This window comes from Lampris incognitus, chromosome 15 (genome assembly GCF_029633865.1).
Source record: "Lampris incognitus isolate fLamInc1 chromosome 15, fLamInc1.hap2, whole genome shotgun sequence".
Taxonomy (NCBI): Eukaryota; Metazoa; Chordata; class Actinopteri; order Lampriformes; family Lampridae; genus Lampris; species Lampris incognitus.
The window spans coordinates 46,173,702-46,189,489 of NC_079225.1; the positions used below are offsets into that span (position 1 = coordinate 46,173,702).

The 15,788-nt window shown below is 45.7% G+C and overlaps 1 protein-coding gene across 4 annotated transcripts in view; it reads left to right on the plus strand.

Annotated features, from left to right (window-relative positions):
* senp6a (SUMO specific peptidase 6a) overlaps window positions 1–15,788 on the plus strand; it is a 91,934-nt gene that overhangs the window by 17,159 nt on the left and 58,987 nt on the right. For 2 of the 4 annotated variants that reach the window (XM_056295163.1, XM_056295164.1), the window contains exons 2-6: window positions 5,236–5,329; window positions 5,785–5,848; window positions 8,357–8,466; window positions 9,766–9,918; window positions 15,262–15,282. In XM_056295163.1, the coding sequence (XP_056151138.1) occupies window positions 5,236–5,329; window positions 5,785–5,848; window positions 8,357–8,466; window positions 9,766–9,918; window positions 15,262–15,282 (442 nt within the window). The remainder of the gene's footprint in view (window positions 1–5,235; window positions 5,330–5,784; window positions 5,849–8,356; window positions 8,467–9,765; window positions 9,919–15,261; window positions 15,283–15,788) is intronic. The other 2 variants (XM_056295165.1, XM_056295166.1) reach the window with 2 other exon arrangements.

Genomic DNA, 15,788 nt, shown 5'->3' on the forward strand with positions numbered 1-15,788 from the left:
GTATGGAAGATTCACCTGACCTACATGTCTTTGGACTGTGGGAGGAAACCAGAGCCCCCGGAGGAAACCCACGCAGACACGGGGAGAACATGCAAACTCCACACAGGACAACCCCCCCCCCAAAGTTGGACTGCTCCGGGGCTCGAACCCAGGACCTTCTTACTGTGAGACGACCGCGCTAACCACTGCGCCACCGTGCCACCCTATATACAGTGCATCCGGAAAGTATTCACACCCCTTCACTTTCCCCACATTTTGTTATGTTACAGCCTTATTCCAAAATGGATTAAATTCCTTTTCTTTCTCATCAATCTACACACAATACCCCATAATGACAAAGTGAAAAAGGTTTTGTTGAAATTTTTGCAAATTTGTTAAAAATAAAAAACTGAAATATTGCATGTACATAAGTATTCACACCCTTTACTCAGTACTTGGTTGAGGCACCCTTGGCAGCGATTACAGCTTCGTACCCAAGTCTTCTTGGGTATGAAGCTACAAGCTTGGCACACCTATATTTGGGGTATTTCTCCCATTCTTCTCTGCAGATCCTCTCGAGCTCTGTAAGGTTAGATGGGGAGCGTCACTGCACAGCTATTCTCTTTCCAGAGGTGTTCAATGGGGTTCAAGTCTGGGCTCTGGCTGGGCCACTCAAGGACATTCACAGACTTGTCCCGAAGCCACTCCTTCATTGTCTTGGCTGTGTGCTTAGGGTCGTTGTCGTGTTGAAAGGTAAACCTTCACCACAGTCTGAGGTCCTGAGTGCTCTGGAGCAGGTTTTCATCAAGGATCTCTCTGTATTTTGCACCATTCATCTTTCCCTCGATCCTGACTAGTCTCCCAGTTCCTGCCGCTGAAAAACCTCCCCACAACATGATGCTGCCACCACCATGCTTCACTGTAGGGATGGTATTAGCAAGGTGATCGGTGCCTGGTTTCCTCCAGACGTGACGTTTGGCATTCAGGCCAAAGAGTTCAATCTTGGTTTCATCAGACCAGAGAATCTTGTTTCTCATGGTCTGAGAGTCCTTTAGGTGCTTCCTGGCAAACTCCAAGCGGGCTGTCATGTGCCTTTTACTGAGCAGAGGCTTCCGTCTGGCCACTCTACCATAAAGGCCTGATTGGTGGAGTGCTACAGAGATGGTTGTCCTTCTGGAAGGTTCTCCCATCTCCACAGAGGAACTCTGGAGCTCTGTCAGAGTGACCATCGGGTTCTTGGTCACCTCCCTGACCAAGGCCCTTCTCCCCTGATTGCTCAGTTTGGCTGGGCGGCCAGCTCCAGGAACAGTCCTGGTGGATCCAAACTTCTTCCATTTACAAATGATGGAGCCCACTGTGCTCTTCGGGACCTTCAAAGCTGTAGACATTGTTTTGTACCCTTCCCCAGATCTGTGCCTCGATACAATCCTTTCTCGGAGGTCCAGAAACAATTCCTTTGACTTCATGGCTTGGTTTCTGCTCTGACATGCACTGTCAACAGTGGGACCTTATATAGACAGGTGTGGGCCTTTCCAAATCATCTCCAGTCCATTGAATTTACTATAGGTGGACTCCAATCAAGATGTAGAAACATCTCAAGGATGATCAGTGGAAACAGGAGGAACCTGAGCCCAATTTTGAGTGTTGTAGCAAAGGGTGTGAATACTTATGTACATGCAATATTTCAGTATTTTATTTTTAATAAATTTGCAAAAATTTCTACAAAACCTTTTTTGCTTTTTCATTATGGGGTATTGTGTGTAGATTGATGAGGAAAAAAAGGAATTTAATCCATTTTGGAATAAGGCTGTAACATAACAACATGTGGGGAAAGTGAAGGGGTGTGAATACTTTCCGGATGCACTGTATGTATATATGTGTGTGTGTGTGTGTGTGTGTGTGTGTGTGTGTGGGGAAAAAAACTTTTAATACATGGCAGTACAAGCTTGTTTCATGCGTCACACACTCATCAGCTGCTAAAGTGATTCAACAAAGAAAAACACAGATTACATTGCCCCGCCTCACGCCCCTAATTTCGGTGGACAGCAACCAATGAGAGGATGCTCTCATTGGTTGTATCCTCCGATACATGTGAAGTTGACAGCTGCTTCTTTTCACCTGACAGTGAGGAGTTTCTCCGGGGGGATGTAGCGCGTGGGAGGATCATGCTATTCCCCCCAGCCCCCCCCCCCCACCAAACAGTTGCCCCCAGCGAAGGGAGGAGGTGGTAGTGTAGTGACCAGGAAACATACCCGTGTAGTGTCCGCGGTGGCGTAGCGGTCTAAGCATCGGCTTGGTGTCGATGCAGTTGCCCACTGGGGACTGGGGTTCGCGCCCCGGTCTCGTCAGATCCGACTATGGCCGGACTCGATGAAGCAGCAATCATTGGCAACGCTGTCTTCGGGAGGGGGGCGGAGTCGGCTTGTGTTCGTCATGTGAATGCGTCTCTGTGTGTGTCGGAAAAACAGTGGTTCGGCTTGGATTCGCCTTGTCACGAAAGTGGGGAGGCGCTTTCCTTCGAGACTGCCGGCCGGAGAGATGCAGTTGGCGAACGCATGCAATACGAGGGTGGGTGTTTGAATTAAAATAGGGATCAATTGGCCACTAAATTGGGAGAAAAAAGGGAAAAATCAGAAATAAATTTAGAAGAAAAAAAAAAAAACATACCCGTGTTGACTGCTTGTGGGTTTTTGTTTTCTGCTTTGTTCTCTGGTTTTGTATGTTTTTGATGGTGTGTCGTTTTTGGGAGGTTTTGGATGTGTGTTTTTGTCTTATGTGTTGCACTACTTTGGGTTGGGAGAAACAAAATTTTGTCTCTTTTGTGTACGCAAGTACATGAATGAGATGACAATAAATTGTTCCTGATCCGCTCCCCACCCACAGACGAGGCCAATTGTGTCTGTAGGGACGCCCGACCAAGCCGGGGATGACATGGGGATTCCAACCAGCGATCCCTGTGTTGGTAGGCAACGGAATAGACCACTATGCTACCCGGACGCCCCGATCATCTCTTCTTTTATACTGAATACTAAACCAGCAGAACATTCTTTAACTACTGTACTTGTAGTTATGTTCTGACCATCAGTAAGATGACGTTTTTAAGTTTGGGGGAAAAAAAATTTAAGATGAACAAAAAAATCTAAAACTTCCCTTGTTGGTTGTTGACCAGTTTTTCATTTCTAGAAATGATCGGCGTGCGTGCGCCAAACGTTCCTTTCAGACGATGTCTTTGGGGCTTGGTTACAGGAAAAAGACTCCAGTTCTCTTAGGAATGAGTATTGAGTACCGATACGTATAAGTATTGAGTACCAATAAGTATGTTACAAGATGTGACGTGCTGACTGGATCAATAAGGTCTGCTCTAACAGTGCCACAGCTCACACAAACCTACGTAAATCATTTTCCATCAGCCAAGGGAGGTCACATGTTCTACCAGTAGGGGCTGAATGCTGATTTTTCTACATAAAAAGTGTTAAAAGTCGTCCGTGCAGAATCAGCCAAGCCGCTTATCCTAATGTAGGGTTGCGGATCACGGGATCATTTAAGAGTAAAGCTTTCGATGGCAACAACAGTCCACGTCTAGGAGATATTACGCTCCCAAGTGAGCCTCTAGTTGGCCAGTTTCCGATGTTTCCTAATGTCGACCCTGTTAATCTCAAAATGGGAAGTACTTTTGACTAGTGCAGGAAGTACTGAATTATGAACACTGCAGCTTGGAAATCATGTTACACCAGTACATTTGGAGTATAAATGTTGCCTGCACATAAAGATTAGCTCTTGAGAGGCATGTGGCTGTTCTTGAGGGGCATGTGGGTGCTGTTTAAGGGCCTCTGGGTTAGGGTTGCACAAAAAAATCGATACAGCTCAGTATTGCAACGTTTTTTTCACGATACTTTATCGATTTTCCAGCCCCACGTATCCATACATACAAAAAAGATTATTCAGATTTCAGCTCAGTATGTTCAGTGACACAACAAGAATACTTAATATGCACTTTATTTTATGGTGATGTGGCATCGACACATCAGTTCAATGTGTCGATGACAAAATGACGACTTAGTATGCACACTTTATTTTCATGTGACGTTTTGGCATCTACGTTTCAGTTCAGTGTATTCACTGACACTGCAAAACATAGTCAAGTCACTTTTATTTGTATAGCCCAGTATCACAAATTACACATTTGCCTCAAGAGGCTTTACAGCAGCACAACATCCTGTCCTTAGACCCTCGCAACGGATAAGGAACAACTCCATTCTAATAAATTGAAATGGAAATTTTGAATTAAATAGTTTTGACTCAATTTGTCCACTGAGTTATCAAAATATAATGTGATGTGAATACGACTACCCGGATGGTACACGGCAGGTTGTGTCTTCAGCTCTACTTTTAAATTTTCAGTAAATGATGTTGATTAGGAGTTAAGATGTACTTAATTAATCCCCATGGGGAAATTCATCCTCTGCGTTGAAACCACCCTAGTCCTGTAGCTAGGAGCAGTGGGTAACCGCCGTGCAGCGCCCGGGGACCAACTCCAGTTCTTCTTTCTGTTGCTTTGCTCAGGGGCACAGACAGGAGTATTAACCCTAACATGCATGTCTTTTTGATGGTGGAGGAAACCGGAGTGGTTAGCTTGGTCACCTCACAGCAAGACGGTCCTGGGTTCGAACCCCGGGGTAGTCCAATCTTGGGGGTCGTCCTGGGTTGTCCTCTGTGTGGAGTTTCCATGTTCTCCCCGTGTCTGCGTGGGTTTCCTCCCACAGTCTGAAGACATGTAGGTCAGGTGAACCGGCCACACTAAAAGTCGCTGTCAACCAGTTTAAACTCTTCAGAGCTGTTAGTTACTGTACATGATTCAGTTTGCTGCTGTTGTGCATACTGTGTTGTCTGCCTGTTACCAACCAGAAAAAACATTCTACTGTATCAAATATGATGGTGTTTATTTGTGTACCAGCAATGAACAACAATTATAATAAACAACAATTTTTTGTACACCATGACAAAAAAGGCACTGTTAAAAGGTGTCGGTAAGAGGTACTATTACCAATACGGGTGTCAATGAGTTCCTAATGATAATAAACCCTGCTAACACATAAGCTGGTTCTGTTCTTAAACCAGGTCTTTAAACGGAGAGGAAAACGCTAGTCCTATAGTTCCACAGGATTTTGTGTCCATACTCTCAGTTTGAGATCTGTTCCGTCCTTACGTTGATGTGAGGGTGGATGCTGACTTGACAACTGTCTGCTGTGTTTAAAGCCCTGGATAGGTCAGAGACCAGGCCTGACAGCGGCTACAAGCAGAACTGGAGCTTCTCTCTCGCCGACGACAATGAGGAGGAGAGGAAACATGAGTAAGCACTTCCCCGCACCTAGTTTTCTCCACCACCCACCACCTCCCCTAAGCAATGCACCGCCATCAGTTTCCCCCACATCTCTCTCTGGCTGCAGTAATACACCCCAGCGATGCAATGTGATGAGCAGCCTGAGTCTCTGAGATGAGCTCACTTTGCCTTTTTATGGTGCGGCCAATCAGATGCAGTCACACACAGCTACGCCTGAGATGAAGTTTTCTGGCTTTTAGAGAATTCTACTCAACCCCCATAAGCCTCTGTTCTTTTTTTATTTTATTTTTTTATGAAACCTGTGTTAGAAACACACAATCGCGCGCACACACACACACATTGTTACTTACATGCACAGTCACTGAACACTATTTTGCATTGTGAAATGGGCAGAGATGATAAACACAGAACACAACACACACACACACACGACTGAGCCTTACTCTGCCTCTTGTTCTGACCAGCTCGTCTGTGGTGACCATGGAGGAGATGAGTCGACATCAACCGACCTCCCCCAAGGGAAAGAAGGTAAAGTGTTTTCCTGAGCTGGACTCTCTCTCTCTCGCTCTCTTCTCTCTCTCTCTCTCCCCTCCCTCTCTTTCTCTCTTTGTTATCCTTTCCATCCCCTCCCCCATCAGTCTTATCCCCAGAATTATTGTGCATCTCCCAGCGGGTTGTGGGGTTCTTGGATCAGTCCTCTTGTTGGTGCCGTGTTAGATGCCAGACCCCGGCTGGCTCTTGCCGTTGCAGGGGCTGACATCACCTACACATCCCGAGTAGCCTGCTAGTGCGGTTAGCAGGGCTGGCTCAGCTAAAGTGCAAAGAGTGTCGTCTTCAATAACGCCTTCTTTGTTATTGCTTTGAGGAATTGAGGGGCTGTGTGTGTGTGTGTGTGTGTGTGTGTGTGTGTGTGTGTGTGTGTGTGTGTGTGTGTGTGTGTGTGTGTGTGTGTGTGTGTGTGTGTGTGTGTGTTCCTTTTTGAGTGTACTGGACAAGGTTGTCTGTGGATCAAATCACATTTGCTATGAAACAATTGTTTTGATGCCACACTTTATTAGATCCTGGAAGTATTGAGCTATTTAAATAAAAAGTTGAGTCCCTCTCCAGGACCTGGAGACCTCAGCTTGACTGACAGCAAGTCTGGCTAAGCTCTATAGCAAACTGCACTAATTTACAGTAAGATAACGTTTATGCACGAAACACATCAAATGTGTCAGTGGGTTTAATGCTGCAAGATCCAACCTTAAATAAATAATGCCTTTATTTATGTTCAATAAAATCAGTGTTATTTGTATAGCCCATTATCACAAATTACAAATTTGCCTCAGGGGGCTTTACAGCAACACAACATCCTGTCCTTAGACCCTCACATCAGATAAGGAACAACTCCCTAAAAAAAAAAACCTTAAACAGGGAGAAAAAACAGGAAGAAACCTCAGGGAGAGCAACAGAGGAGGATCTCTCTCTCAAGATGGACAGACGTGCAGTGGATGTACACAATTTACACAATACAACATTGAAAGAGGATAACAGAATTATAATGAAATTATAAAATATATGAAGAATATGATGAGGAGGATGCCAAGCAGTGTCCAGATGCCACTGGAACAGTCCTGAGCCACATGACTACCAGGAATCAGGACTCAGGTACACTTTGTCATTTCACTTCATGCACTTGCGTACATGAAATGAAACAAAATGCCGTTTCCCCCAGCCCACAATAGTACAACACAATCAGTGTTGTACTGTTGTACTGCCCAACAGAACCAACAGTACACAGCCCACAGCAGTACAACACAAAGACAAAAACATCCAAGAACAAATACATCCAAACTAACACATACATCCAGACTAAACAAAAAATACTGTCCAAGGGAACCAACGCCAGCCAGGATGGTTGTCGGAACTGCCGGTCTGCATGGGCTAGCAGTTAGCTTAGCCTGCCCCGCATCCACGTCCTGTCAGAACGCTCTCGACATTTTCTCCTTGGGCGCAGCTCCAGGCAAGGGCCGTGGTCCCCGGGCCCACCGGACGAAGCAGATCAAGCTCTCCCAGCCGATTCAGCGCCAGCTCCCCCAGCCAGACACCCTCGACACACCTCCCCACACTCTTAACAACAACACCAAAAACGCAGTCAACGCCAGGTGAGGCCGCCGCCAGACCGCCCGCGGTGTTATCGGAACTGCCTGTCTGCATTGGCTAGCAGTTAGCTTAGCATGCTCCGCTCTCCCATCCGATCCAGCACCAGCTCTCCCAGCCATCAAACGAAGACACAAACTTAGACGTGGATGAAGACACTGCATGGTCAGTAGTGGGTGAGGCCACCGCAGATGTGAATTCACGCCACCATGTTCCGACACCAGCACTGGGTTCCATCCAGTGGATGGATGTCATCCACTGGATACCATCACCATGTAAACCTGACAGGAGCACAGACTACGCATGCACATGAGAGAGACTCGCATCACACCATTTACAAATGCGGGAGAAGAGACAGGAAAAAACAGTAGTCACACATGGGAGTGAAAGAAGGATATAACGGGATGACAAAATTATATGGATTTATAAGATATATTAGAAGAATCGCAATTCGCCATGTCTCTCTCTCATAGTCACGACAACCCAGATTCAGCTAGCACTAATACCTTTAATGTCTTACACTCGGGTCTGAAAACACACTAACCGTGGGTTTTGAACCTCCATGTGGAAGATAAGAATGATGCTTATATTCTATAGTTTTCTTATACAGAAGTTCACAGAGCATTATGACCACTCCTCCAGTTTGGAATCACGTCCAAATGCTGCCAAACCCAACAAACAACCCCTCCCACACACACACACCCACACACACCAGGAATTCTTTTCTTTCTTTATGAAAATCATACTATTTAAAGCTGGTTTTTGTTATCAGGTGTTTTTTGTCAGACTTAAGCTTTTTTTTTTTTACTGTTTCAGCCAGCTGCACAATGCATCAAGAAGTTATGCTCATATTAATTTCTATTTACATGTAAATTATGCCTCTCGTCTCCTTTCCAGTCTCCCACCCTTAGGCACTTCTCTTCGTCTGAATCTCTGAGAACGTACGAGAACAGGCCAAATAATCACACAAGGCCCCTGAGCAAACTGGGACCAGTCAAGAGGCCCAGGTATGTCGCATTCCATCATGTTAGTTCTGTCATTGTGTTCTCATTACAAAGATCTGTGGTTCTGCACCTCCAGTCCTCTTTGCGCACACTAGTATAGATTTCTATTCTGTCAGGTATTCCAGATGTCTGATTAGAGGTTTTAGACCTGGCATCACAGGTGAAAGTTATCAACTGCCTGGCAGAATAGAAAAGCCGTTGGCAACAACTTGTTTCGATAAAGAACAGGGGTTCTACACAGCTCTGGAACATGGTCATATCCAGGTCATAAAACATTTGGTAAATTGCACAAGTGTTTAGACATCAGGAATACGTATTGGTGTTCAGTGCTGATACACAGAAGATACAGCTTTTGACCAGTGTTGCTTTACGTATTGATATTTGTTGTTGTGTAGAAGCTTGTTAACTTATAGAGTGTCGTTGTGGTGCTGACAGTCATCCTGCACTGTTGTTATCAGCAGACGTCACACTGACAAGAAGCTACAGATTCACTCCAGACGTTATGGTGTGGAAAAGTGAAATGATCTTTGAACCTGAAAACCTGTAGAAGCTCACATTGTTGCTGGTATTGTTGCGATATCTCTGCATTAAAAGTGAAAACTGTTTTCTAACAGAAAGCTCTAAAGTTGTTTAGTCTGTTTTTGACAAAGAACCGATTCTATTTGTGTGCCATCCCTTAAAGTGACTTCATAACATTGTTTTCTAGAGTTGGGCAATTTTTCAATGTAATATCTGTGGTGATATGAGACTAGATGTGCTGTGGGATTGTGATTCTGGTAATATTGTGATATGACTTAAATGTTGTCATTCCCTGGTCTTCAAGGCTGCATTACAGTAAAGTCAGACAGTTTTCTGAACTTAACTGGACTGTTTTAATGAAATGAACAATGAATGACGCTACCTGCTTGGTCATCATATCCACATTACTAATGATTATTTATCAACATGTTCTGCTGCGTAAATATCTTGTGAAAGCGCCAGTTCTCATTGACAAAATATCATCACATTATTCTGGTCTAGGTATTCAGTAAAATTTATCCTGAGATTTGATTTTAAAAGCAGTATCCAGCCCTGCTGTTTACAATCTGGCTTTTGTCATCTGCTTTTGCCTCTTGTGTTCCTTCTGTATTTTTCTTTATTGTTGTCTGCTTGTTGTTTTGAAATTCATGTTTGGCATTTATGCCTTCAGTGGCTGTTGATTAAAAACTCTCTGTAACCCTGAACAAATAATGTTTATCATGAGAAATCTTTACATATGTTTTGAAACCATGTTTGATAAAGCACTCCTCTTCTACTCTCCAGTGACGTTCCCCAAGCAGTAGCAACGTCCTCCCCGATACCCAACAGAACCAACTATTTAATCATCAGTCCCACTCCGTCTCAAGGGGTTGTCTTACAAGGACGGCACTTTCAGCACGCTCACGTCCCCTCCCAAATACGGAAACCGGTACAAAGGTAGGAGAGACCATCAAAATTCAGCACTGAGAGAGACTGTGTTCTTGTTCCCCAAAACCTCCCGGGATTCTCAAGTAAATTCTTTGTTGTACAGTACAAGTCCCTTTTCTGAAATCTGTTAACAGCTCAAATGTGTAATTTGCAATGAAACATTTAGTGATACCAAAAGCCATACTTGTATTTAATGTGCTCCTTACTTGGGCTCAGTGGTTAATGTACACTAGCCCATCCATGTGAGCCTGTACAGTGGAAAATTGGTGCATTCTTGTTTAATAATAACGATAATGCTGCCAGTCAGTCCTCAGCTTTATTGCTGCGAGATCTGTCAGCTGCCTTTGACACTGTTAAACACAAAATCCTCCTCTCCACACGCACTGAGATTGGTATCGCAGGATCTGCCCTCTCGCTGGTTCAAGTTCTACCTCTCGGGGAGATCTTTTAGAGTATCTTGGGGTAGAAGTGTCCAAACCGCACAGCTTATCCACAGGGGCACCTCAAGGGTCAGTGCTCGTTCCCCTCCTCTTCTCAATATACACCTCCTCACTTGGTGCAATCATTTGCTCCCATGGTTTCTCATACCATTGCTATGCTGACAATACCCAGCTCTTCCTGTCATTCCTGCCAGATGACCTCACAGTCTCGGCACGGATATCGTCATGCCTTGCTGATATGTCCGCATGGATGAAAGAACGCTACCTTCAGCTTAATCTGTCCAAGAATGAGCTCCTTGTCATCCCAGCCAGTCCATCTTTACAATAGATCAATACCCAGCTTTGATCAACCCAACTCATGCCCACAAAGTCTGCCCAAGACCTGGGTGTCATGATTGATGACAAACTAACCTTTAAGGTTCATGTGGCCTCGATTGCTCAGTCGTGCCGATTTGCCCTGTACAACATCAGGAAAATTAGACCTTACCTGTCTGAGCATGCAGCACAGCTCCTGATACAGGCTCTTGTAATATCACGCATTGACTATTGCAACTCCTTACCGGCAGGTCTCCCTGCATGCACTTTCAAACCTCTGCAATGATCCAGAATGCTGCAGTGCGTCTGGTCTTCAACCAACCTAAAACAGCACATGTCACCCCGCTGTTTATATCCCTCCACTGGCTTCCAGTTGCTGCCCGCATCAAATTCAAAACCTCGCTTACAAAACGGCAACTAAAACGGCTCCCGCCTACTTGAACTCCCTCATTCACTTTGTATGACAACAAAAGGAAAACTATGAATGTACCATCTACTCCTTTCTCACAGGAAATGCCTAACCACACTGCTTTTCTCTTTGAACTAGAAGAGTGCGCTCAGTAGAGTGCAGATCCCCACCAGGTGTATCTCCCCTTCTATGGCGCTCAGACTTGGTGACAAACTACCCCTTTTTTCCCTACAAGGAGAAGGGAAAATACGGAGGCACTGCCTACATATCTCCCCTTCTCTGGTAAACGGACTTGGGCAAAAAACCAGCTGAGGAGTTGGCACTCGCTTGCAGTGTAAAGCAGGTTTTTCAAAGGTTTTGAATCACCACAACCACGAGAGGTCCTTGATCATAGTCATTTACAATTTTGATTTAATTTGCAATTTACATGATCATTTAGCAGACGCTTTTATCCAAAGTGATGTACATCTTAGAGTGAGTTGGCTTGTATAGCATTAGGAGTCGAAGCCACAGACTCTTACTGGAGACTCGCCAAAACCAGGGATTTAACCCCCGATCTCCAGTGGGAAAGCTGGCATTCTTACCCACTGAGCTATCAAGCTGCTACAAGTCATAACTGTGCACAAAAATCATTAGGCTGACAGGCCCAGTAGTATGCAGGATTATCAGTGGACAGATACATGCACACGCGGACAGCAAAACCAGCATTTTTTTCCTGCCATTATAAGACTTTTGCACAGCACCAAAGTCAATTGAAAGGGAAATACGGGGAAAAAAAGCTTTTAGTATGCAGCGCTCAAGCTAAAAAAAAAAAATCTACCTAATAAAAACATCTTACCTGTAAGTCTTGATGCTCAGCCTCCTAGACGGACCCTCACACAAATGCAGCCAAATCTAATATGAACTTGCACTGTACAAAAAGAAAGAGTTTGCTATGCAACCATTTTGGTGTAACCCTAACCCTGTCTTTATTTTCATGATATAATAAAGCTGAGTAACTCGTTTACGATCGCGCATGCGCGACTCACATCGACGGTTGACTCAGATCGGGCAGCAACAAGAATATGCCCTACTTCCTGTTTTGACTGCAGTCTAGTGGGAAGTTGTTCCTTGATAACTTTCGCATTTTTTTGGATTATCAAAATTCTTTTAATAGCTTTTGATCATGTCACTGCTCGATCCAAGTTAACCACCGTTGTGAGTCGTGAATGTGCACAGTTGAGTTAGATCGGCAGAGACAAAGAGCAGCATTGGTCAAAATCAGAATCAGAATACTTTATTCATCCCTGAGGGGACATTGGGTACACATTGGGTCGAGCAAGCTAGAGCATGAATGAAAAGAGGGAGTGGCGGTAGCAAGAACAAATGATTTTCAAAGGTTTTGAATCTGCAGCCATGAGAGGTTCTTGATCATACAGTCATAACTGTGCACAAAAAATTTAGGCTGATAGGTCCAGTAGTATTTGAAATTAGCAGCAGACAGACACACACACACACACACACACACATGCGACCAAAAGCATAATCCCCTCCAGGCCATCCGCCTGGCAGAGTAATTACTTTGTACCCAGCAAGAGCTGTATTGTAAAACGAAGGGTAATGGGAACCTACCAATATTATCGATTCCTCCATGATGGAGTGATAAAAGGTCAACATGACCAATTGTGTTATTGATGTCGAGACTGAAGCTACCGTTTCACTCAGCGTTAATTGTTCTTAATAATGTCAAGCAAATTCCTAAAATGAAATGTAAATTGGATTGGCGCTGGTGTGTGATGTACAGTTCTGGTCAACATTGTTGGCACCCCTGATTTTTTTTTTTTTTTTTATAATGTGCAATATATTTAGAAAAATTTAAATATACAAACTTTATATCAATTAAAGAAATTACAACAGCAGAGCTACAGCACCTTTCCCCGAAAAGGGAAACCGGGGGCCCCTCCTGGAGCCAGACCTGGGAAGGGAGCTCACCGGTGAGTGGTGGCCGGGCCCTGGTCGGGGCCAGCCCAAAAAAGCAACATGGACCCACCACCCCATGGACCCACCACCTGTGGGGATGAGCATTGGGGTAGGGTGTAATGCAGGCCAGGTGGCAGGCAAAGGCTGGGACTGGGGCGTGCTGACTTCCAACATCGCAGAGTGGTTCTCGGGACATGGAATGTCACCTCTCTGGCAGGGAAGGAGCCTGAGCTGGTGCAGGAGTTGGAGCGGTACCAACTAGATATAGCTGGGCTCACCTCCACACATAGCATGGGCTCTGGTACCAAATTCCTGGAAAGGGGCTGGACTCTTTACTTCTCTGGAGCTGGCCAAAGTGACAGGCACCGGGCGGGTGTAGGGATACTCACAAATCCCCGGTTGAGCATCACCATGTTAGAGTTCTCCCCGGGGAATGAGAGGGTTGCCTCTATACGACTGCGAATCACTGGGGGGAAGGCTCTGACTGTTGTGTGTGCTTATGCACCAAATAGCAGTTTGGAGTGTCCGGCCTTCTTCCACCTGGGGACTCTATAGTTCTGCTGGGGACTTCGACGCTCACGTGGGCAACGATGGAGAAACCTGGAGGGGCGTGATTGGGAGGAATGGACTTCCCGATTGGAACCTGAGTGATACCTTGTTATTGGACTTCTGTGTGAGTCATGGATTGGCCATAACAAACACCATGTTCGAACATAAGGTAGTTCATAAGTGTACTTGGTACCAGAACACCTTAGGCCGAAGATCAATGATAGACTTTGTGGTCATATCATCAGATCTGCGGCTGTATGTTTTGGACACTTGGGTGAAGAGAGGAGCAGAGCTGTGAACTGATCACCACCTGGTGATGAGATGGATCAGATGGTGGGGAAGGCTGCCGGACAGACCTGGCAAACCCAAACGTGTAGTGAGGGTGAACTGGGAACATCTGGCAGAGGCTCCTGTCCGTGAGGTCTTCAACTCCCACCTCCAGAAGAGGTTCTCGTGTATCCTGAGGGAGGCTGGAGACACGGAGTCTGAGTGGGCCAAGTTCAAAGCCTTTTTTTGCAGATCCAGCAGGTAGGAGCTGTGGTCATAAGGTCATTGGTGCCTGTTGAGGTGGCAACCTAATAACCCGCTGGTGGACACCAGCAATGAGGGAAGAAGGAGGCCTTTTGGGCTTGGTTGGCCTAGGGTTCCCCTGAAGCAGCAGACAGGTATCGGGAGGCCAGAAGGGCTGTGGCTTCGGCGGTCACGGAAGCAAAAACTTGGGTGTGAGAGGAGTTCAGTGGATGACTGTCAGAACTGCTGGTCTTCATGGGCTAGCAGTTATCCTAGCCTGCCCAGCTTCCGCGTCCTGTCGGACCGCCCTCGGTGTTTCCTCCTCGGGTGCAGCTCCAGGCAGGGCCGTGGTCCGTGGGCCCACCAGACGCAGGAGACCAGGCTCCCCCTGCCGATCCAATGGCAGCTCTCCCAGCCAGACACCTTTGACACACCTCCCTGCACTCCACATGATGACACCAAAAGCACAGTCAACGCCAGGCGAGGCCACCGCCAGACCACCCTCGGTGTTATCAGAACTGTCGGTCTGCATTGGCTAGCAGTTAGCTTAGCCTGCCCCGCTCCTGTGTCCTGTCAGACCGCCCTTCGTGTTTCCTCTTCGGTCTAGGAGTTCGGGTTAGAAGTAGCAGGTCGTCCATCTTGTTGGCCAGAGAGCTGACATTCATCAGGTGGATTGACGAGAGCGTGGTTCTAAATCCCCGCTGTCGCCGTTTGAGCGCTCCAGCTTGCGTAACCCTTCGGCGTAGTCCGCATAGGACTGTACCAATCAAGAGCTCCGCAAGACTTTCGTTAAAATGCTCAAGTAAAGTCGGTAAAAAAAGTCTGTTCAGTTTGTCCAGTGGACAGTTGGAGACTCAAAAGTTCTTCCCTGCTCTTTGTGATCAGTGAGTGGGTGCGGGAAACTAAACAAACAAAAACAGAAAAAGTACAGGAGAGTGCAGAACCAAGACTACCGTCCATGGCACCATCTTGATGATGTGCCAGTAACGTTGACTGGAACTGTACATTTTAAATTAATTCCACTTAAAATTTGACATCCGTATGGATTAAAAGGATGCAGCTTTGGTTTCTTACATTATAGATGTAACGCAGGAATGAGTGCAGGTGATACATGTGTGATAATTATTCTGCCTTAGTGAGACACTTTTTCCTGTTACTTTTGTCTTTAAGCAGCCTTGATTTGAAGGAAAGGTAAGACTGATTCCGTGGAGACGCTTTGGGAGCTGGTCGTCTCATGACTGAATGAGAATGCAGTTCACCCCATATGCTTGTTGCTGCTGAGGTTGCTGTGCATACTTGTGTACCGTGTTGGCTGTGTGTGGCTTCCTTTACCTTCAGCACCTGTGGCATGTAATAAAAGGGCTACTGTTTGTTTGTTTGTGATATTCTGGAATGCTTCCACTCCAACGCTGCGCCGCCGAACACCTTGTCACAGTTTTAACACAGTGCATGAAGTACAGGCGTCATGTCAGTGAGTTCTAATTCAAGTTAAATGCACTAAAATAAGGCTGTTCAAAAGTTTGCTCTGTTTGTTCAGATGGTAAATGTATTTTCTTCTGTTCGGGGTGGGGGGTGGCACTTTAATTTGAAGCCCTTATGGGTGATTATCTCATCGGAAGACATTCTCCATTTATTTACCTGCAGTTTTCTGAAGTCTTGCATGTTCATCATTTCCCTTTCACAACAGGGGCAGATTG